The 23,148-nt window shown below is 70.2% G+C and overlaps 1 protein-coding gene across 1 annotated transcript; it reads right to left on the bottom strand.

Annotated features, from left to right (window-relative positions):
- Positions 1–4,780: 4,780 nt before the first annotated feature.
- On the bottom strand, positions 4,781–20,611 carry IHH (Indian hedgehog signaling molecule). The gene is made up of 3 exons (XM_075932930.2): positions 19,599–20,611; positions 8,829–9,090; positions 4,781–6,733 (listed from the first exon to the last, which is right to left on the bottom strand). The coding sequence occupies exons 1-3, from the start codon at positions 19,899–19,901 to the stop codon at positions 6,072–6,074; spliced, it is 1,227 nt and encodes a 408-aa protein (XP_075789045.1). The 5' UTR covers positions 19,902–20,611; the 3' UTR covers positions 4,781–6,071.
- Between the last annotated feature and the right edge of the window lie 2,537 nt (positions 20,612–23,148).

The following is a 23,148-nucleotide window of genomic DNA, read 5'->3' as shown; positions in this document are numbered from 1 at the left end:
CCAACCCCCCCCCCCCCCGGGAGCCCCGGCGGGGAACCTGTCCCGGGCCGAGGGGCGGGGCCGGGGCGGAGGCCCCTTGTTAACATCTCCGGGGCGTGTCGCCCTTTCGCGGGGGCGGGGGGAGGCGCCTGCAGCTGCCCCAGATGGGAGCGGGGAGGCCGGGCCCGGGCCCTCCCTCCCGCTGCCCCTTCGCCCCGCTCCATTCACATGGCAACGAGGACAAATTGGCGGAGACGCCTCCATTGTGCCGGGCCCATAAACCGCCACCCACAGCCGGGCGCATCGATCACCGCCGGCCGGGCCGGGCCACGAGCCAGGGTCCCGCGTCCCCGGGCGCTTCCCGCCGCCTTCCCCTCCTGCCTCACGCGGCCCCTGCCCTGGCCCGGCCGGGGGCTCCCAGCAGCGGGGCCACAGGGGCCCCAAGAGCAGGGCTCCCTGGCCCCATGGAGTCCAAACGGAGTGAGGGGACAGACCCTGCCCCATCTCCTGCCCCCCCCGGGACAGCCCGGCCCTGCCCCATCCCCTGCCCCCGGGACAGCCCGGCCCTGCCCCATCCCCTGCCCCCCGGGACAGCCCGGCCCTGCCCCATCTCCTGCCCCCGGGACAGCCCGGCCCTGCCCCATCCCCTGCCCCCCGGGACAGCCCGGCCCTGCCCCATCCCCTGCCCCCGGGACAGCCCGGCCCTGCCCCATCCCCTGCCCCCGGGACAGCCCGGTCCTGCCCCATCCCCTGCCCCCCGGGACAGCCCGGCCCTGCCCCATCTCCTGCCCCCCGGGACAGCCCGGCCCTGCCCCATCCCCTGCCCCCCGGGACAGCCCGGCCCTGCCCCATCTCCTGCCCCCCGGGACAGCCCGGCCCTGCCCCATCCCCTGCCCCCCGGGACAGCCCGGCCCTGCCCCATCCCCTGCCCCCGGGACAGCCCGGCCCTGCCCCATCCCCTGCCCCCCCGGGACAGCCCGGCCCTGCCCCATCCCCTGCCCCCGGGACAGCCCGGCCCTGCCCCATCCCCTGCCCCCGGGACAGCTCGGCCCTGCCCCATCCCCTGCCCCCCCGGGACAGCCCGGCCCTGTCCCATCCCCTGCCCCCGGGACAGCCCGGCCCTGCCCCATCCCCTGCCCCCGGGACAGCCCGGCCCTGCCCCATCCCCTGCCCCCCGGGACAGCCCGGCCCTGCCCCATCTCCTGCCCCCTGGGACAGCCCGGCCCTGCCCCATCTCCTGCCCCCGGGACAGCCCGGCCCTGCCCCATCTCCTGCCCCCGGGACAGCTCGGCCCTGCCCCATCCCCTGCCCCCCCGGGACAGCCCGGCCCTGCCCCATCCCCTGCCCCCGGGACAGCCCGGCCCTGCCCCATCCCCTGCCCCCGGGACAGCCCGGCCCTGCCCCATCCCCTGCCCCCGGGACAGCCCGGCCCTGCCCCATCCCCTGCCCCCCGGGACAGCCCGGCCCTGCCCCATCCCCTGCCCCCCGGGACAGCCCGGCCCTGCCCCATCCCCTGCCCCCGGGACAGCCCGGCCCTGGCCCATCCCCTGCCCCCGGGACAGCCCGGCCCTGGCCCATCCCCTGCCCCCGGGACAGCCCGGCCCTGCCCCATCTCCTGCCCCCCGGGACAGCCCGGCCCTGCCCCATCCCCTGCCCCCGGGACAGCCCGGCCCTGCCCCATCCCCTGCCCCCCGGGACAGCCCGGCCCTGCCCCATCCCCTGCCCCCCGGGACAGCCCGGCCCTGGCCCATCCCCTGCCCCCGGGACAGCCCGGCCCTGCCCCATCCCCGGCCCTGCCCCATCCCCTGCCCCCCGGGACAGCCCGGCCCTGCCCCATCCCCTGCCCCCCGGGACAGCCCGGCCCTGCCCCATCCCCTGCCCCCGGGACAGCCCGGCCCTGCCCCATCCCCTGCCCCCCGGGACAGCCCGGCCCTGCCCCATCCCCTGCCCCCCGGGACAGCCCGGCCCTGCCCCATCCCCTGCCCCCGGGACAGCCCGGCCCTGCCCCATCCCCTGCCCCCGGGACAGCCCGGCCCTGCCCCATCCCCTGCCCCCGGGACAGCCCGGCCCTGCCCCATCCCCTGCCCCCCGGGACAGCCCGGCCCTGGCCCATCCCCTGCCCCCCGGGACAGCCCGGCCCTGGCCCATCCCCTGCCCCCGGGACAGCCCGGCCCTGCCCCATCCCCTACCCCCGGGACAGCCCGGCCCTGCCCCATCCCCTGCCCCCCGGGACAGCCCGGCCCTGCCCCATCCCCTGCCCCCCGGGACAGCCCGGCCCTGCCCCATCCCCTGCCCCCGGGACAGCCCGGCCCTGCCCCATCCCCTGCCCCCGGGACAGCCCGGCCCTGCCCCATCCCCTGCCCCCGGGACAGCCCGGCCCTGCCCCATCCCCTGCCCCCCGGGACAGCCCGGCCCTGCCCCATCCCCTGCCCCCCGGGACAGCCCGGCCCTGGCCCATCCCCTGCCCCCCGGGACAGCCCGGCCCTGCCCCATCCCCTGCCCCCGGGACAGCCCGGCCCTGCCCCATCCCCTGCCCCCGGGACAGCCCGGCCCTGCCCCATCCCCTGCCCCCGGGACAGCTCGGCCCTGCCCCATCCCCTGCCCCCGGGACAGCTCGGCCCTGCCCCATCCCCTGCCCCCCCGGGACAGCCCGGCCCTGCCCCATCCCCTGCCCCCGGGACAGCCCGGCCCTGCCCCATCCCCTGCCCCCCCGGGACAGCCCGGCCCTGCCCCATCCCCTGCCCACGGGACAGCCCGGCCCTGGCCCATCCCCTGCCCCCCGGGACAGCCCGGCCCTGCCCCATCCCCTGCCCCCGGGACAGCCCGGCCCTGCCCCATCCCCTGCCCCCCGGGACAGCCCGGCCCTGCCCCATCCCCTGCCCCCGGGACAGCCCGGCCCTGCCTTGCGGCACCCAGAGGGGCCAGGCCCCGCGGTCTCCTGCCCTGGCCGGGGCTGTGCTTTGTTGGGCGGGGCCCGGCGTGAGGGGCCCCCGCCAGCTGCCGCGCAGAGCCAGGCCCCGGGGTCCCCAGGGGCAGCTTGATCAGCGTCTCCCGCCCCGGGTTGGAGCCTCGCTCCATAAAGCGCCTCCCGCCGCCCGACCCCGGGCCCTGGGGACCAATTCGTCCCGCTCGGTGTAAGAAGCTAATTCAATTAGCGAAACCGCCCCCGCCCCGCCCCGCCCCGCCCCCGCCCCGCTCGCCACACGAGGGTCCTGCCGCTGCGGGGGGGGGGAGGGGCTGGTGGCAGGCAAAACAATGGGGGGGGGGGTTGGAGGTTCGGGGGGTTTGTGGCGTGGAAGACTCGGGGTGTTGGGGGGGCTCAGGGAATGTGGGGGATTTGGGGGGAGGGTTGGGGGCACTGGGAACGTGGGGGGCATTGGGAGCTGGGGGGCTCAGGCGGGGGTGGGGGATGGTGGGGATTGGGGAGCATTGGGAGCTCGGGGGGCTCAGGCGGGGGTGGGGGGATGGTGGGGATTGGGGAGCATTGGGAGCTGGGGGGCTCAGGCGGGGGTGGGGGATGGTGGGGATTGGGGAGCATTGGGAGCTGGGGGCTCAGGCGGGGGTGGGGGATGGTGGGGATTGGGGAGCATTGGGAGCTCGGGGGGCTCAGGCGGGGGTGGGGGATGGTGGGGATTGGGGGGCATTGGGAGCTCGGGGGGCTCAGGCGGGGGTGGGGGATGGTGGGGATTGGGGAGCATTGGGAGCTCGGGGGGCTCAGGCGGGGGTGGGGGGATGGTGGGGATTGGGGGGCATTGGGAGCTCGGGGGGCTCAGGCGGGGGTGGGGGGATGGTGGGGATTGGGGAGCATTGGGAGCTCGGGGGGCTCAGGCGGGGGTGGGGGATGGTGGGGATTGGGGAGCATTGGGAGCTGGGGGGCTCAGGCGGGGGTGGGGGATGGTGGGGATTGGGGAGCATTGGGAGCTCGGGGGGCTCAGGCGGGGGTGGGGGGATGGTGGGAGCTCGGGGGGCTCAGGCGGAGGAGGGGGGGATGCGGATTTTGGGGTGTTGCGGCTCCGGGGACGCTGGAGTTTGCGGGTGTTGCAGTCCGAGGGGTCGGGGTTGGCTGGAGGCAGCGCGGGGCCCGGAGTGGGGGTGGGGTGAGCTGGCTCGTCCGGGGCTTGAGTCCCAGTGTTGGCAGAGCATCAGATTTAGGCCGGGGGGGGGTGCCAGGCGGGGGGGGGGTCAGTGCCGGGTCCAGGACCAGGTGGGTGGTGGAGACAGGCGAGTTGCCCAAAGCCCCTCCGGCAGCCCGGCCAGTGCCCCCCCCCCCGGGCTTCAGGCCGGCCCCTAAGAGCCCTGGGACCCCCAGGCGAGACTGGGGGGGGGCGCAGGAGCCAGTATCCGGATGCCCCCAGCCCAGATCCTCCGGGAGGTGTCTCCACAGCCCTGCCCGTCCCCGCACTGGGGCAGCCGCGGGAGGGGGGCCCTGGCCTTCCCGGGGGAGGGAGCCGCAGCTTCTCCCCCCCCCGCCCGGCAGAGCTGGCCCAGGCCTGGCGCTCGGCTCCCCTGGCCCTGGCCGATTTGCTGGCGGGCAGCGCCCCCTGCTGCCCTTTGCGAGCACTGCCAGAGCGGCCCGGGGGGGGCAGTGCGCGCCAGGTGCCACCTGCTACCGGAGCTGGGTCCTGCCCTGCCACGTGGGCGGTACAGGCCCCCCGGCACGTCCCACGCGTGGCCGCTCCCGGCCTCCCCCGGAGCTCTCTCTCCCAGGCCTGCTGCTCCTCTCCAGAGCCGGCTGCATTCTGCCGGCGGGAGGCTGCGCGGCGGGGGCGGGGACCCGCTGGAAAGCACCGAGAGGCGGAGACCCGTGAGTCCATCGCTTTATTGGCCTTGCCCCCGGGAAACCTCCCTCCAGTGACACAAACTGCACAAGGTGGCCAGCCACGGCCACGGCCCCAGCCACGGCCCCAGCCCCAGCCACGGCCACGGCCCCAGCCACGGCCCCAGCCCCAGCCACAGCCACGGCCACAGCCCCGGCCACAGCCACAGCCCCAGCCCCAGCCCCAGCCTCCCCGGGCCGGGCCGGGCCAGCGAGCAGAGCAATAAATAAGGAGGGGGCATGTCCCAGGGCGCGGAGCCCCGACTGCTCGGGGGCCCCGTGGCAGGTGGGGGAGGGCCCCTGGCATCAGAGGAGCAGCCCTGGGGTTTCCCGGGGGCTGTAGGGGCCTGGCCGCAGGCTCAGAGTCCCAGGACACCTGGCTTTGGGGGTGCCCATGGCAGATTGGGGGGCGGGGTGTCAGAGCTGCTCCTATTATTAAATGGGGGGTTTCCACCCCTTCCCCCTCCCCCCGCTCACCTCTGGCGAAGCGGCACCATTCCCGGGCTGTGTGGGGCGCCCAGCCTCCTCCATCCATGCCTAGCCCCAGCGCCCCCCTCCCAGCGCCAGGGGCACCCGCGCTCATACCCCAGGGCCCCCAGGCCCAGCTGAGTGGCCTCAGAAGCCATGTGGGGGGCAGGGCCACCCCAGGCCAGCTTGTTCTCAGCTGTGACTTTGCTCCCATCTGGCATGGGGGCTGCCCTGCCCAGCCCATGGGGTGCAGGTGGTGGCCTGGCCTGGCCTGGCCTCTCTCTTCTGCCGCCCACCCTACCATGGCGGCGTAGGGGAAGGGCTGGGCTCCCCGATACACCGGGCCCTGCCACCCCCATCCTCCTAGCTTGGGGTGCTCCACCTGGCCCCTCCCCCTTCCCCGGAACACGCTCGTTAGCAACTGGTGCAGCAAAAATAGCAGCATGTAGATCCCACGGGGGCCCCCCCTCCTGCACGCCCCCTGGGGCCCTAGGCCAGCCAGCTGGCAGGGCCCAGGCTGGCAGGGAGCTGGAGCAGCCCTGACGCTGGCAGCAGAGGGCAGAGACCGGCTTCCAGGCCCCCAGAGCAGCGGGGACGTGAGCTGAGTGCCCCCCGGGCCCAGGGGTCTGTGAATGGTGCTGCCCACCCACAGGATCCGGGCCCAGGGCAGGATGTGCCGCCGCCTCCCTGCCTCAGTGGGCCCCTCCTCCTCGGGCAGCCTAGGAGCTGGTGGCTCCTCTTCCCAGGCAGCTGCGCTGGGCGCAGCCCCCTGCAGTGTCCCAGAGCAGCACTCCTCCCCCAGCAGCCCTCAGCTCTCGAACTGGGCCATGGCCAGCGGGTGGAAGCTGTCGGGGGCCAGCAGCAGCCTGCCCAGGCGGTACAGCAGCCCTGAGTACCAGTGCACGCCCTCCGGCTGGGTCCTGGGCCCGCCTGCCAGGCCGTGGTAGAGCCGGAGTGGCCAGAACGCCAGCTGGGCCAGCCGCTGCTCCTGCACCAGGGCAAAGCAGGAGGCCACCACGTCATCTACCACCAGGGTCCCGTGGCGGGTGAGGGGGGCGTAGGCCCCAAAGTCTGTCTGGGTAGCGACATGCACCACTCTGGCCGGCTGCAGGCTCGTCCCCACCGCTGCCACCAGCACGTAGTGTCCGGGCCGCACGTGGCTGGCAAAGGTGGCCTGGAAGTGGGCGGCGGGCGCTGTGGCGTTCTCTGCCACGAAGAGCAGGTGGGCGGGGGTCAGGGCCAGCCGCCGGGGTGGCTCCTGGGTCTCAATCACGTGGAAGGTGGTGAGGGCCGAGGCCTCCTTGTCCAGGAAGGCCAGGAAGTCGCTGTAGGTGGCCCGGCCCTGCTCGTCCATGGCCAGCACCCGCTGCCCGGGGCGCAGCGCCCACAGAGGGGTCCTGGCCCCGCTCTCCAGAGTTGCCAGGGCCCGGGCGGGGAAGCAGCCGCCCGTCTTTGCTGCCGCCGAATGCTCTAGAGGGAAACATAAGAACATAAGAACGGCCGGACTGGGTCAGACCAAAGGTCCATCTAGCCCAGTATCCTGTCTGCCGACAGTGGCCAGCACCAGGTGCCCCAGAGAGGGTGGACTGAAGACAATGATCAAGCGATTTGTCTCCTGCCATCCCTCTCCAGCCTCTGACAAACAGAGGCCAGGGACACGATTTCTATCCTCTGGCTAATAGCCTTTTATGGACCTAACCTCCATGGGTACGTCTACACTGCATCCCTAGTTCGAACTAGTTAATGAAGCGGGGATTTAAATATCCCGCGCTCCATTAACATGATCTCGCCGGCGCGCTAGTTCAAATCACAGCTGATTGGAACCAGGAAGTGCGCGCCGGGACGCGTTAGTTCGGACTAAAGCCCTTAGTCCGAACTAATGTTACTCCTCAAAAAATGGGGAGAACTAGCGCGCCGGCGAGATCATGTTAATGGAGTGCGGGATATTTAAATCCCCGCTTCATTAACTAGTTCGATTGTCTCCATTTGCATCCCTAGTTCGAACTAGGGATGCAGTGTAGACATACCCCATGAAATTATCTAGCTTCTCTTTAAACTCTATTATAGTCCTAGCCTTCACAGCCTCCTCTGGCGAGGAGTTCCACAGGTTGACTACACGCTGTGTGAAGAAAAACTTTCTTTTATTAGTTTTAAACCTGCTCCCCATTAATTTCATTTGGTGTCCTCTAGTTCTTCTATTTAGGGAACTAATAAATAACTTTTCTTTATCCGCCCTCTCCACACCACAAGAGAGATAAGGCGGTTACCCTGCAGGCCCGGGGCCCACCCCAGCTGCCGTGACCCCTCATGTGGCGGGTAATGCAGCCACTTCTGGGGTGCGGCGTAGGGCCCGTTTATACACGGACACACAGCCCAGCACTGAGCCCTGGCTGCCTCCGGTGGGGCGTGCTTCAACCCAGCAGTCAGAGCAAAGGTGCGACCCCTGTTCCCCATTGTAAGGCTGATGCCCTGCACCCCGAAGCCCCAGCACCCTGCACAGCCTTCACGCCCCATTATAACACCCAACAACTGGAGCAACAGGGCTCCCTGGGCGGGGGGGAGGACTAAGCAGGGGTGGGGATGAGTCGGGGTGGGCATGATACACAGAACATGCCACATGGCCAGGCAGCTGCCCCGACACGCAGCACTGAGCGTAGGAAGCAGCCCCCTGGCCCAGGCCTGGTCCTGGCCAGGCCCCACGTGCTCCAGCAGCCCAGCAGTGCCGGGGCGGGCCCTGCCCCTCTGCTCCTGGGCACCGGGTCCGGGCTAAGGCAGCAGGATGGGCCAGCGCAGGGGGAGCCGGGGCCTAGCAAATGTTTCCTGCCCAGCAGCGAGAGCCCCTCGGGGCCTGGCATCACGCGACGGGGCACAGGACGCCGAGGTCAATGCCCGACCCGGCCCCGGCTCAGCACAGCTGGTCCCTGCCAGCCGGGCACTGGGTGCTGTGGGAGAGGGGACCTCACTGCCCCCTGCTGGGAGGAATCAGAACTGCACCCAGCAGCCAGCACTGCCCACGGGCACCTTCTCCCTGGGCACCATTGGCCTGCCAGGGCCCCTCCCTCCCCCCCGCATCCCCTGCCCCTGCCCCCCAGCCCTGCCGGGGCCGCTCCCCCCCCCCCCGATGGTCCAGGCCAGTTTCCCCCTGAGCGGACGTTGCCAAACGGGGCATTTGGAGAGGCCATGTCTGAGCCCTGCCCTGAGTGGCTTGTTATCACCATGGCAACCAGCCCTGCCTCCCCTCTCCCCACCCGACCCCCTGCACAGGTTGGGGGGAAGCAGTGGAGTTGGGAGGGGGAGACTCCCAGGGGGTGGGGGCAGGGGAGGTGCCGTGGGGCTCTGATGTGGGGTGGAGAAAGCACGCGGGGGGAAGATGAACGGGGCTGGCAGGGACCATAGCAGGCAGAGATGGGACAGCTGGGGGTGGGTGGGGCGGGGCGGCTCTGGGATGCCGTGGGCGAGCGCAGGCTGGCCCATGGCGTGGGGAAGGGGGGCGCTGGGGGGGCGCTGGGGGGGGCGGGGCGGCTCTGGGATGCCGCGGGGAAGGGGGCGCCGGGCCCCGCCGTACCTGACTTGACGGAGCAGTGGACGTGGGCCTTGGACTCGTAGTAGACCCAGTCGAAGCCGGCCTCCGCGGCCAGCCGGGCCAGCATGCCGTACTTGTTGCGGTCCCGGTCCGAGGTGGTGATGTCCACGGCGCGGCCCTCGTAGTGCAGCGACTCCTCCGAGTGGTGCCCGTCTTCGTCCCAGCCCTCGGTCACCCGCAGCTTCACCCCCGGCCACTGGTTCATCACCGAGATGGCCAGGGAGTTCAGGCGGTCCTTGCAGCGCTGCGGGGGGGGCAGAGTTAGTGCAGAGCCGGGGGCACCGTAGGGCTGGAGTGGAATGGGGGGCAGCGTGGGGGGACACAACAGAGCGGGGGCAGGACAGGGTGGGGGGAGGGTTTCTCAGTGAGTTCCCCGGCCCCAGGACACAGCTGGCAGCCAAACTGGCTGTACATGGGGCAGCAGCACCCCCCAACCTCCCGCCAAAGCTGTGCTGGGGGGGCTCCCTCCCGCTGCCCCATACGGCGAAGCCAGGCTCCTGCTGAGTGTGGGGGTCCCCATGACCCACAGAGTGCACCGAGCGAACCCCCCACCTGTAAGCCCAGCCTGGCCCCTCCCCCATCACAGCCCCTGCTCTGCAGCCAGCAGGGTCTGGCCAGGGCGCCTTTGGGAGGCAGCCTGGCTAGCAGCCCTATCCCTGCTCGCTCACTCCACTGGGGCAGAGGATCACAGGCCTTCCGCTGGGCTCAGACCCTGGCCGGCCTGCCTGTCTGTGCCAGCGCCCAGTGCAGATACCCAGGGGAACTTGTAGGAGACCACCCAGGAGCATATGGAGGGAATCTCCCCCCCCCCCACGTGCGCACACATGCAGATTGGCTCAAACCTTGAAGCAGGAGGGACAACAGCCCTGTCAGTAATTTCATGTGGCAGGGAGTTCCACAAGTGAATCAGACGTGTGGGAAAGTATTTGCTTGTGCAGTGAGCTTGCATTCCCCACTTTTTAGTGTCAGCCTAGTGCCCTTGTTCATGTTCCATGAGCCAGGGAGACGAGAGGGGCCGAGCTCCGATCTCTCGCCCAGCCAGTGCCTCCTAGCTGCCTCTCGGGGCCCCTCCTCTGCGAGGGCACAGGCAGCACCACTCGCCTGAGAGCCCTGCAGCCGGGCTGAGATGGGCTGCACAATGCGACTGGACATGGGGCTCATGCAGTGAATGCAGACCCTGCAAAGCGTCCACACACACACACAGCGGCGGATATAGGGCAGGGCGAGCGGGACGGCTGCCCCAGGCTCTGTGCTTCAATAGGCCCCCTGCCAGCGGGATACCGGGAATTTCCCGATGGGCTGTCCGCTGAAAGGCCGGCTGGCGGCTGCTGGAGGAGGGGGATGTGACGGGGCGCCGTAGCCCTGCACTTGAAATTCCCCACCGGCCAGTACGGGCTATGTGTGGCCGAGGGATCGCATGTGCGGTGTGCTGAAACGCCGTGCAACAGCTGAGAGGGGAGACGCCTGGGCGTGGCGTGGCTTTAAAACCACGTGGCCCAGCGTTACACCGCTCGCTTCGGCACGTGGTCGCAGCCGCCCTGCACACTGGAAGGCAGAAGGTGGATGGAGAGGAAGGGGCTTGTGCTGAGGGGAGGGGGGCAGGTCAGGAGAAGAGAGGGGAAGGCACCAAGGGACAGGGTGGAGGAGAGAGAAATGCCAGGGGGCCAAGTGCAGACAATGAGGAAAAGGGCAGGAGGGAGGTGTCAGTGGGAGGGGGACAGGGTGATGCTGCGAGAGGAGAGGGGAAGGGCATTGGGGGCTCGAGGGGGGAGGGGGAGGTGCTGGGAGAAGGCTTAAAAGGAGGGGTGGGCGTGAGAAATGTGGGGATGGAGCAAGTCATGTGTGAGGGCACAGAGGGGCAGGAGGGGAACGGGGGCAGAGAGTGGTGAGGGGGGGCATCAGGGAAAAAGAGGGCAAAGGGGGCAGGGGCAGTGAGGGAAGGGGGGACACCAGGAGGGTGCAGGGCTAAGGGAAGGTGCAGGTGCCAGGGGATTCTGGGGTGAAGCAGAAGGGCAGAGACCTGCAGGGGAGGGACCAGCACCAGAGGAGAGAGGCAGGGCAGGTGGAGAGGGAGGGGTTAGGAGAGGGGATGGGGGGAGCTCACACGATCAGAGTGGGGCTACTGGAGGAGTGGGCACAGGGGAGACACCTTTTTCTATTTTTTCTCCAAGGGGGGGGAGCCCATGAAACTGTGCTGCCCTGGGCCCCGCAAAACTCTCATCTGCCCCTGCACATAAGCGCGCGCACACACACACACACACACACACACACACACACACACACCCTGGAAAGTGACTCCACACACACACACACACACACACACACACACACACACCCTGGAAAGTGACTACACACACACACCCTGGAAAGTGACTCCACACACACACACACACACACCCTGGAAAGTGACTCCACACACACACACACACACACACACACCCTGGAAAGTGACTCCACACACACACACACACACACACACACACACACACACACACCCTGGAAAGTGACTCCACACACACACACACACACACACACACACCCTGGAAAGTGACTCCACACACACACACACACACACACACACACCCTGGAAAGTGACTCCACACACACACACACACACACACACACACACACCCTGGAAAGTGACTCCACACACACACACACACACACACACACACACACACTCACTCTACCCAGCGTTGGGCACATGGCTTCCCTGAGCACTCGCAGCCCGGCTGGGCCCCTTTTGCCCGGTGCCCATGGACCCATTAGTCCCCCACTTGCTCTGGCTCCTGGCCAGGCCTGGGCCATGCCAGCACTTGTCCCTCAGCCCCGGACCCTTCACTTCTCTAGTGGCCTTTACTGCTGTGGAGACGCCTCCCTGGCTCCCCTGGCCCCACTTGCTGGGCTGGTGGGGCACATGAGCGGCGCTGCTACCAGGGCCAGGCTCTCCAGAGCATCCCCACGGCCTCTGGACACCAGGCGGCTACAACACACGCTGCCTGGGGATGCATGCTCACACCCACCCTGAGCCAGGGGGGCGGTGCTGGCAGACCCCTCCCCGGCCGGCGGGTGGACAGGGCCAAGGCAGAGCCAGCAGTGGCAGAGTCCAGCCCTGACATCTCAGTAGCATGTGGAGAGCGAGTCGCCAGGCCTGGTCGCTAAGCCCCTCACACCTGCCCTGCGGGCCGGGGGCCCCGGTGGGCCTGCCAGCGAGGGGGCTGGCTGGTGCCTGTGGCCACTGCCAGCCTGGGGATTAGAACTGGAGACCCGGTGCCCCGCCCAGCCCCTGTGGAGGGTCTGGCTCTGGAGATGCTTTCCAGCTGCTCCCCCAGTAGCCCAGGGGTCCTTGCTCCTCCCCAGGCCAGGTGCCCTGCACTGCCCCAACTGGCCTCCTTCGGAGCAGGGGAGAGCGCCCCCGGGGGGTGGTGGTGGGGCTGCGCTGCCGGCTGAGGCTGAGGCACTCCCTGGCTACGACTACACTGGAACAGTTTTCCGTTATAAGTATTTCCGTAAAGAGCGCGTCTACATTGGCAGGATGCCTTTCTGGAAAAGCCCTTTTTCCGGAAAAGCGTCCGTGCCAATGTAGACGCGCTTTTCCGGAAAAAAGCCCCGATCGTCATTTTCGCGATTGGGGCTTTTTTGCAGAAAAGACTAATGTGCCGTCTACACTGGCCCTTTTCCGGAACAGTTTTTCCGGAAAAGGACTTTTGCCCAAACGGGAGCAGCAGAGTTTTTCCGGAAAAGCGAGCAGCCAGTGTAGACACAGCCCCTGGGTCTGATCAGAGCCCCCTCCCCGGGACAGCCCTTCCCCCCAACGACCCAGGGACCACCCCTGCTCCAGCCCCCAGGGGACATGGCCCGCTGCTTCCTCAGCCTGGTGATTATGGTGCCAGTCCACAGCCCCGCCCTCTGCAACCCCCACCCCAGGGGCCTGCAGCCCCGGGATCAGGACAGGCTCCCCAGAACCCAGGCTGAGAACCGGGAGGGGGCTGGAGCCAGCTTCAGTCTGACCTAGCAACCTCGGGGGGAGGGGGGCTCAGTCTGCCAGACCAGAAGCACCAGGCCCCTCTCAGCCGCATGAGGAACCCGGCTCGCCAGCCAACGGGCAGGGCAGGGGCAAAGAAACTGACCCCCCCCCCCCCCCAGAACTGCAGGAAAGAGCCCAGAGCAGGGGCCGTAAATCTCTGCTTGGTGATTGCCACCAACCCAGGCCCCCAACCCCTCCTCCACCCCAGCCCTGCTGGACCCCTCCCTCCCTCCCGTCCCACAGCCCCTGCCAGCCCAGCCCTGGCTCCCCCCAGCCCCGCCAGTGCCCCCACTCCCGCCCCACAGCCCCTGCCGGCCCAGCCCTGGCTCCCCCCAGCCCCACCGGTGCCCCCACTCCTGCCCCACAGCCCCTGCCGGCCCAGCCCTGGCTCCCCCCCAGCCCCGCCGGTGCCCCCACTCCCGCCCCACAGCCCCTGCCGGCCCAGCCCTGGCTCCCCTCAGCCCCGCCGGTGCCCCTCCCTCCTGCCCCACAGCCCCTGCCAGCCCAGCCCTGGCTCCCCCCAGCCCCGCCAGTGCCCCCACTCCCGCCCCACAGCCCCTGCCGGCCCAGCCCTGGCTCCCCCCAGCCCCGCCAGTGCCCCCACTCCCGCCCCACAGCCCCTGCCGGCCCAGCCCTGCCGGTGCCCCCACTCACACCCCACAGCCCCTGCCGGCCTAGCCCTGGCTCCCCCCAGCCCCGCCGGTGCCCCCACTCCCACCCCACAGCCCCTGCCGGCCCAGCCCTGGCTCCCCCCAGCCCCGCTGGTGCCCCCACTCCCACCCCACAGCCCCTGCCGGCCCAGCCCTGGCTCCCCCCCAGCCCCACCGGTGCCCCCACTCCCGCCCCACAGCCCCTGCCGGCCCAGCCCTGGCTCCCCCCAGCCCCGCCGGTGCCCCTCCCTCCTGCCCCACAGCCCCTGCCAGCCCAGCCCTGGCTCCCCCCAGCCCCGCCTTGCCCAGGAGCAGGAAGGTGGCTCGTGATGAATAGCCATGTGGTGATAATTTGGGACGTTCCAAGCCAGGCCCTGGGACTGCAGCTGAGGCCCCTACACTCATGTCAGTTGTGAGCTGGAGGAGATTCGAACCCAGCTCAGGGGACTCCAGCAGGGAAAGGCAGGACAGGCCATCAGCCCAGGCTCCAGGCATTCAGAGCCGGCACAGGGCTCTCCCCCTGGGGCTCCCCCAAGTACCCCCTGCCCCTCCCGACCCAGGAGACCCAGCCCCGGCTGTCTGGCCACGACGCCTCCCCCAGGCTGGGCAGAGGGGTCAGCAGAGGGGGCAGGCCCAGGGTGGGTCACAGACAGAGGCTGCAATGTGGGGGGCTGAGAGCTCTTCTGGGTACAGCGCTGGGGGGAGGGCGGCTGGGATGCAGAGGGAAGGGGCAGGAGAAGGGGCCGTTGCCCCACAGAGGGTCCTCTCGGCCCTCACCCCTCCCCCGGGCCACAGAGAAGCCAGGGCAAGAATCTGACAAACCCAGTTCTAAGGGGGTTGTCCCCATGAACCGCCCATCCCAGCACCGCCCGCCCTGTGCCCCTGCCCCGCTGCACCCCCAGCCCAGCCACCAGCGCACCCAGGACCAGGCCCTGTGCCCCTCCCCCGCTGCACCCCCAGCCCAGCCACCAGCGCGCCCGGGACCAGGCCCTGTGCCCCTCCCCCGCTGCACCCAGACACCCCCTGGCTGGGTGGCAGCTCCTGAGGGCGGCTGAGGCTGGGAAGCGAGAAATGGGACCAGCCTGGGGCACCAGTTTGACTCCAGCTCCCAGCAGCCGGTGGGGAAAGGGCGGGGGAGGGGGGCTGTTCTGCCTCCTGGGCTCTCAGCAGCCCTGCTCCTGCCCCAGCCCCAGCCCAGCTGCCCCTGCTGCCCTCCCCAGCAGAGGCGGGGTGCTCACGCCGAGGCTCCCAGCAGCGCCAGCCCCCTGGGCCCAGAGAATCGCCCGCTGCAGCCGGGCTGCCCTGGACCCGGACAGACCCTGACACCGAGCCAGGACACCCTCCCCGCCTCATCCCCCTTGGCCCCCGGCTCAGTCTGCACGTGGCCCCCAGCCCAAGCGCGCTGGGTGGGAGGGACAAATGGCCCGGCCAGGCCTGCACCCGCAGACACGGCATCTCAGCTCTCCCCGGCTGTGATCCCTGCACCGGACTGGAGCCGCCCTGCAAGCGCCTGGCCTGTCCCTGCCCCTCTGCCGTTCCTCCCGGCAAGTCCCCTTTCCCCTGGCTCGGTCTCCCTCCCGACAGGGCAGGACGCTCGCGCCAGCTGAGCCACCAGCCAGGCTCCCCCGGGCAAGAGGCCGCGAGGACGGAAAGATGCCTGCTCCCCCCCCCAGGGATTCCCAGCTCCTCCCAGGTTAGCACCTGGAACCCCCAGACGTCTGCTCTCACCTCCCCGCCCTGGGGCGCACTGCCCAGGCACAGGGCACACAGCGCTGCAGGGACGGGGGCTCAGACCCCATCGGCTACTGGCAAGGGAGCAAACCCGGCCCAGGCCCACGCCAGGGAGGGGGCGTGCAGGGGCAGCGGGAGAGTAGAGGCCCCTGTGGCTGCTCTGCCAGTCCAGGCTGTAGCCAGCAGGTGTCACTGCAGTGCCAGAGGCAGCCAGGGACGGGACACAGCTGGCAGCCTGGCGCCCCCTTGAGGGCCTGGGGCGCCCCTGAGTGGCTGGGCTGGCAGCGGGGGGGGGGCATGCAGGGACTTCACTGGGTTGCTGCGGGTGACAGGACTCTGGGGCCGGGGACAAGCCCGAGGACACGGGCCCTGCAGGGCAAGCTGCCTCCTGCCGCTCAGAAAGCAGGGCCTGGGCAAGGCAGCGTGGGAGGCCAGGCCCATGCCATCATCGGGGGGGGGGGGGCGCGAGAGGTGCCCAAAGCGGGGGGGGGGACGGACAGAAATCCCTCCAGACCTGGCAGCTCTGTACCTGGGCACCTTGCAGCCCAGCCGGCATCCACATGGCTACATGTAGGGTGGGGCCACGTCTCCTGGGGGGGCGGCCCAGGCCATCGCCATAGCGACAGGTGGCAGCCGCCACTCAGATCGGGATGGGCAGCGAGAGGGAGCACCCAGAGCTGGGCCCGGAGCCAGGTGCTCACGTCGCTGCCTGGGGTGGTGATGGCTGGGAAAGGCCCGGCGAGGACCCTGGGCTGTGGTAGGGGACTCAGACCCTCTGGCCAGCGCCAGTTGGGCTGTGGAACTCCCTGCCACATGAGAGCGGGCGGGCAGTGTCGTGGTGTCCAGTCCTGCGCTGCAGGGCATTCTGCCCAGCCAGCCAGGGGCATTGCAGGGGACAGGATAACACCCATCAGCTACGGGCCACGGCTGGAGACCGATGGCCATGCCCGCTGCTCAGGGCTCCCTGCGAGTTCTGAGAGGGCTGGGCCTCTGGGCCAGGCGTGGCCGCCCGCAGGGAGGCTGAGGGCCGAACGGCACCTAGGAGAGGGAGCTCCCTTCCCCCAGGGTGCTGCTGCTGGCAGGGCATTTGGCACCAGCACTTGTTCTGTGCCCATCAGCTCCCATTGGAGTCATTCACAAGCCAGGCCAGGTGGGACCCGCTCCGAGGGGGAGCCCTGAGATGGCAGGGCCAGGGGCCTGGGCCTTCCCCACTCACGGGCAGGGCAGGCAGCAGCCCCTTCCTGGAGGTGAGGCGGGCCTGGGGCAGGCTGCCCCGTGGGGAAAGGGCGAGGGGCCCTGCCTGAGGGGCAGCACGCCGGGTCTGCAGGCCGGTGGGGCTGGGCTAGGAGGGTGTCCCGTGGGGCGCGGGGGAGGGTGCCTGGGACATTCCTCTGCCCAGCAAGGTGGAGAGGGGCTGGCTGCCCTGGAGAGGAGGGTGGGGCCTTCGGCCAGTGGGTCCCAGCACAGAGCAAACATGCAGATTCTTGAGGCAGATGAACCGATAAGGGGAGGCGGGGAGCAGCCCTGCCCCCCCTCCCCCGTATCTCCCAGCACCACCGGGCCCAGACCCTTGGACTTGGGGAAAACAGGTTCTGAGTGAGTCACCAGCAGTAAAAGCCAGTGAGTGGGTCCCGCGGGGCCCCTCCGCCAGCCGCCACATCCCTGGGGCATCTCTCCGTCTGCCCTCCCCCCAGGGGGCACTGGAGGGCGGGGCAGCTCCCCGTCAGGTGTCCCTGCATTGTGGACACTGGGTTGCCAGTGGGGCTGGGTTCGGATGGACCGTCTGGGAGGAGGCCGGGCCCCACTGCGCGCCCGTGAGAAGAGAGCGGCCCTGGGACAACTTGGGCCCCAGAGGCAACTTGCTGCCCCAGAGGCAGACTCCGCTGGGACACAGGAGGCTGGCCCTGATCCTGCCCCAGAGCAGGGACTGTCTGGCTTGGGGGGGGCCCAGGGCCTGTCCCCCAGAGGGGGCACCAGCTGATTCAGCAGCTGCCAGCAGTGAGGGTGGGACAGTCGCGACTCGCTGTGGGGACTCCGGGCTCCCAGCGCACAGCCCAGCTGCCCTGGCAGGCACCCAGGGGAGGTCCAAGCAGGCCAGGCAGGAGCAGTGTGGGTGCAGGGGGCTGTCCTGGGCGGTACCTCTCCAGGGATCACGCGCCACATTCACTTCCTGGAGTTCTGGGCCCTCGCACACACCAAGGCCAGAGTCCACTAACCCTCCGGCTCCACAGCCCGTGCTCAGCCCAGGCTGTGCTGGCCATTCTCCAGGAGCCAGAAACCCCCAGCTCCGGCGACTCGGCTGGGACAGTCACCTGGGCTGTACATCAGCAGGCTCCTCACCCACCCTGAACACAGGGCAACCTTCCTCCCGGGGCCCCCTCCCTGCCCCAGCCTGTCTGCTGGCTTCCCGGTGGAATTTACGACAGGCCATTGTCCCCTCTGTGAGACGCAGCCTCCCGGGCTAGGGTCATCCAAACACCCCACCCCACCCCTCAGTCATCCGCACCCCAGCACCCGCAGGTCCTTTCTCACACAGGCAGGGGAAACTGAGGCACAGAGCAGGTGAAGGGGCTTGGCCAATGCTCTGCAGCAGGCTGCCTGCTCCAAGTGAAGACTGCGCCCACTAGGCCATGCTGCTCAGGCTCCTGGCACATTAATTCCCTCGTCAGTGGTGGGGACTCGGTTCTGCTTTGCCGCCCTGAGGAATGCCCGCCTGTTGCGCTGACAGAGCCCTGCAAAGCCACTGCCCCCGCTTCCACTGCCATCCCAGGGGCTCAGCCCATGAGCACAGGCCAGGGAGTGGGCGTGCAGGGCACCCACACCGGCCACACCCGAGCCCGCCCATCCATGGCCCCACAGCCCAGGGCTCTGCCCGGCCAGGCCAAGCTCCCAGCCATGCCCAGAGCCTTCCTGGGAAGCTGCCAGCGACCTGCCTCCATTCTCCCAAGTCACCCACACCAACAAGGGGCTCCAGCCACCCACGGAGCCCACATGGCCACGTCCTCCACCCGGACCCCTAGCCACGGGGACGCCAAGGAGGCAGCAACTGAGCGACACGGCTCAATCTGTGTTGGCCACACTGACAAGGGTCACGCCACAGGCCACTGCCCGTCCTGGCCCGGAGCCGCTCCAGCCTGGGCAGGCTCCACGCTGCTTTAAAGCGGGCACTGCAACCTTCAGCTGCTCTGCCCCCAGCGCCGGGTCCCAGACCCCCTCCGGCGCCAGGTCCCAGACCCCCTCCAGCACTGGGTCCCAGCCACCCTCCAGCAGCCCCCCCAGGCACTGAGTCCCAGACCCACCCCCAGCACCAGGTCCCAGATACCATCCAGCACTGAGTGCCTGACACCCTCCAGCGCCCCTCCCCCCTCCAGCACTGGGTCCCAGCCACCCTCCAGCACCCCCCCCGGGGCACTGAGTCCCAGACCCCCCCCCCCAGCACCAGGTCCCAGATTCCATCCAGCACTGGGTGCCTGACACCCTCCAGCGCCCCTCCCCCCTCCAGCACTGGGTCCCAGCCACCCTCCAGCACCCGCCCCGGGGCACTGAGTCCCAGACCCCCCCCCCCCAGCACCAGGTCCCAGATTCCATCTAGCACTGAGTGCCTGACACCCTGGAGACACCCCCCTCCCAGGCACTGGGTCCCTGACACCCTCCAGCACCCTCTCCCCAGCATTGGGTCCCTGACACCCTCCAGCACCCTCTCCCCAGCATTGGGTCCCTGACACCCTCCAGCGCCGGGTCCCTGACACCCTCCAGCGCCGGGTCCCTGGCACCCTCCGCTGCAGCACTGGGACCCGGAGCTGCCGGCCTCTGGAGATTCCAGACACTGAAGCCCTCCTCCGCCCGTGCCCTTCCCGCCCGCTGCCCCCAGCATCCGACCCCGACTCCCTCCAGCGCCTGGAACTTCCCAGCCGCCGGGGCAGCAGCTGCGCCCAGGTAGCTCGCGTGGCTCAGCGCATCTTGTGGCTCGTGGGGGCCGGCTGCGAACTCGCCTCCCCGGCGCGGGCTCACGCTCCCCGCAGGTGAACCGGAGAGCCGCTGCCAGAGCCGGGGCGCTGGAAGGAGGGCGGTGGCGGGTCGAGAAGCGGAGCCGGGCCGGGCCGACGAAGCAGGCCCGCCTGGAGAGGGGACCGGCGGCAGGGCAGGTGCCGACAGCCGAGGGAGCGCAGCGGGCTGCAGCCCGTGGAGACTTGTCTGCTCGGCCCATTGCTCTGCCCCGCACTGCCGGGCACTTCCCGCTCCCTCCCGGCCCGAGCGCCCGGGGCTGCAGCGTCCCCGGAGCGGGGAGGAGCCAGGGCCCCGGAGCCCGGCGCGGACGGGCTGGGGGAGCCGCTGGGCCCGTACCTGGGTCATGAGGCGGTCGGCTCCCGTGTTCTCCTCGTCCTTGAAGATGATGTCGGGGTTGTAGTTGGGGGTCAGCTCCTTGAAGCGCTCCGAGTTGCGGGCGATCTTGCCCTCGTACCGGCCGCTGGCGCCCAGGGTTTTCTCGGGCACGTTGGGGCTGAACTGCTTGTACGCCAGCGGGATGAGCTTCCTGGGGGGCCGCCGGCGGCTGCCCACCACCCGGCCCGGCCCGCAGCCCCGCACCGCCGGGGCCAGCAGCAGCGCGCACCCGCTCAGCAGCAGCAGGAGCCGGGCCAGCTTCATGGCAGGCGCGTCCGGGGGCAGCGGGGACGCTGGACTGCTCCGCCGGGGAGGAGGCTGCCGACCAGGGGGCCCTCAGGCTCGGGCGCGGCGCTGGCGGAGCCCCCCGCGGGTCGCCATCCAGTGCGCCACGGCGGCGTGTGCCGGGCAGGTGCTGCTGCTGGCCGGCGCCGGGGCTGGCCGCCTGCTCTGAGCTCCCCCGCCGGCCGCCGCCAATAAATAGCGAAGGGCCGTTTGTTTTGGCAGCAGGGCGGCTGCTGCGGGGCCGGGGCCCGGCTGCCCGGAGTCCCCGCGGTTTGCGCCCTGGCGGTCAGGGCGGCGGTGGCTGGAGCCGGAGCCGGAGCCGGAGCCGCTGCAGCCTCCAGTCCCAGGGCACGAGTGAGAGGGGAAATTGAAGAGATCCGGGATCGGGAACCGCCAGGACCGCACCCTGCCCATGTCCCCTCCTTCCCTCCGCCTCCCCGCGGCACCGGCCATGGGCCGCCCGCAGCCTCCTCCCCCTGCCAGGCGCGCCTTCGGGCAGCCCGCCCCGCTCCACCTGCCCCCGAGGCGCGCTCAGCCCGGCTCCAGCCAGAGCGCGGCTGGAGGGATCCCCCACCCCGGGAACCAGCCCTGCTCCGGGGGCGCCGCGCCACTGCCACAGGTGTCAACAAAACACACGTGGAGGGCCCGAGCCCATCCCAGCGGTGCCCCGGCCCTGCAGAGCAAGCGCCGCCTGGGCACCGGGGCTCCAGGTATGCGGGGCTCCTGCGGCAGAGCCTGCAAAGATGCCCCCCCCCCCGATCCCAGGTGCCCTCGTGCCCCGGGAGGGGGGATCAAACAGAGCGGGGAGGCAGCTGGTTGAAATTTAACCACAATATTCTCGGGCTCTATTGTTCGGAGGGAGGCCCAATATTTCCACAACAGGATTGTGGGATCTGATTAACTCGCTGAGACAACAATGCGGGGCTGGGATGGGCTTCCCCTTCCAGCTGCCAGTAGGGGAAAGTAAACACAACACCCTGATTTCACTGCCCGGGCCCCTGGGCCTGCCCTGGGGAGGGCCCCGAGCTCTTCCCCAGGTGAGTGGACCCTTGGGGCAGCCTCCGCCGGCGGCCGGGGCTCCAGCAAGACCAGGCAGGAGACAGAGGCAGGGAGGGCAGCAGGGCTGGGCCCAGCTGGTGCTGAGGGGCCCCACTCTGGCTCTAGGGGCCCTGGTGCAGGGAGCAGCCAGTGGGGTTTGCTCTGGGGACTCCAGCGGGCAGTCGGGGTGCCCAGCCTGAGGAGCCTGGGGCCAGACTTCCTGGGGTGCTGCCCCCCAAGGTCAGTTCCTTCCTCATCCCCGGGCCTGGCCCCTCGGGGAAGCAGGACCAGGGCCCCAGCTGTGCAGCCCGAACCAGCACCAAGGGACTAGCTGCCCCCAGCCCAGTGCCAGAGGGACAGCAGCTCCTGGGGGCTCAGCCAGATGGAGCGCAGGGGCACGGGCAGCCTGGGGCCTCGTCCCACTGCACCCACCTCTCTGGGCATCGCCAGCCCATGGCAGGCCAGTGCGGGCAGCGTGGGCTGGGAAAGGCGCACGCAGACAGACTGGCCGTGACGGTCCCTCGGCTGGGCTGGCCCGGCGGTTCCCAGGGCCAGGCCGTTGTGACGCTGGCCCTGACCTCTCCCTCCAGCCCAGAGCTGCCTTCTCCAGCTGGTGGGTCACCCGCTCGCAGGGTCTGCGTATGAGACACCCACCTGCCCTGCTCCGGGCCCCACGATGCCCACGAACGCCCCCTCCAGCACTGCAGCCCCCGGGCTCACAGGACCACGGGCCCCCTCACCTCACGAATGGCGCCACAGCTCCCTGACACCCACGTATGCCTCCGCCACGGAGCCACTTCCACTGTGGCAGGGCCGGGGAGCCCCAAGAGCCTCTGCCTGGCTGCGGCCCTCCGGCACAGGGACACCAGCCTCCAGTCTGGGTGAAAGCTCTGCAGCTTCCCCCACCGGCGGGCTGATCAGGAGCACAGACAGAGGGGGGGCCCCCTCCCTTACTGGGGCAGGCTCCATCCCCCACAGCCCATCGGGAGCACACAGAGTGCCCAGCTGATCGCAGGGTCTGGGCAGTGCCCCGGTCTCAGTGGGCACAAGGGGGCCCGGGGCTGTCGGGGGCTGTGCAGCGCCCAGCAGAACGGGGACCCCACCCGTAGCTCCCAGCACGGCTGCTGCAGGGCGGGGCAGGAGGCAGGTGCCCTAATGAAGAGAGCAGGGTGCCAGCCGATGGCCCACGGGGCAGGGAACTCCACAGCACATGGGGAAAGCCCCCACGTGTCACCTCCCAGCAGGGCAGGGCCTGGGTTAGGAGCATGGACAGGATGGGGACTCGCGAAGAGCAGCAGTCCCTCTACGCCCCCGGGCCTGTACCTCACTGGGTCGCTCCCACAGGCCAGCAGGGGGCGGCAGAGGTTAATCTTGGGGAGGGGCCTGGCTCAGCGCCAGAGATGGGACTGTGGGCACCGAGCACATGCTGGGCATGGGAGGAGGAGGGCAGATGAGAGCCCCCCGGGCTGGCACTGGCGCTGTGCTCTCTGGGCCCCGCAGGGAGGGGGGAGGGCAGGAGCTGGGCACGGGCTGGGGGTGCCCCCTGCTGCCAGAAACCCTGCAGGGTCTCTCTGCCCCGGCCCCATGGTGGGAGAAGGGCCATGTGCTCTCCCGCCCTGCACTGGGCACATGAGGGCGTCTCAACTGCCTGGACCAGAGCACCCAGGCCACGGGACACATGGGGCCAGGGCTAGAGGGACTCCCTGGCTCGGGGGCGGGGGGACACCCCCCTGCTTGGGAACTGCCCTGTGCCCTATGGGAAAGGCAGAAGCACGCTCAGCACTGCACAACGTGAGTGGGGGCATGGGCAGCACCTCGGGCAGGAGCCACAAGGCCCGAGGGACAGCGGGGCAGGGAACGGCCATCCAAGAGCCTGGACTGGTCCCGTAACCACTGGCAGGCCGGGGAGCGGGGAGCCAGGACTCCCGGCTCTGTTCCCAGAGCTGACTCACTGGGTGACTTGGGGCAAGTCCCATCTCTTTCTGTGCCTCAGTTTCCCCTGAGGCTGAGCCCAAGGAAGGTGCGCAGACGTATTATTGAAGCATTCCCCTCCCCCAGTCAGTCCGTGGGCACCTGGCGCTGTGCAGGGCTGGGAAGCCAGCGGGGAGGAGGCCCAGGCGCCCCATGGCCCCAGACCTGGCAGGGCGGGGGAGAGCACGGCTGGCCCAGCAGAGCCAGGCAGGGAGCT

This window comes from Pelodiscus sinensis, chromosome 7 (assembly GCF_052426305.1).
Source record: "Pelodiscus sinensis isolate ZL-2025 chromosome 7, ASM5242630v1, whole genome shotgun sequence".
NCBI classification, from domain to species: domain Eukaryota; kingdom Metazoa; phylum Chordata; order Testudines; family Trionychidae; genus Pelodiscus; species Pelodiscus sinensis.
The sequence above is the reverse complement of the archived record's forward strand: the minus strand, read 5'-3'. Positions and strand labels throughout refer to the sequence as shown.

Excerpts from the sequence above, each read along its gene's own strand:
- IHH (XM_075932930.2), bottom strand. The coding sequence starts at position 19,901 with ATGAAGCTGGCCCGGCTCCTGCTGCTGCTGAGCGGGTGCGCGCTGCTG. Across the intron at positions 9,091-19,598 it reads CCGACCGCCTCATGACCCAG|CGCTGCAAGGACCGCCTGAA; the intron begins GTACGGGCCCAG and ends CCCCCCCCGCAG. Across the intron at positions 6,734-8,828 it reads CCACTGCTCCGTCAAGTCAG|AGCATTCGGCGGCAGCAAAG; the intron begins GTACGGCGGGGC and ends GTTTCCCTCTAG.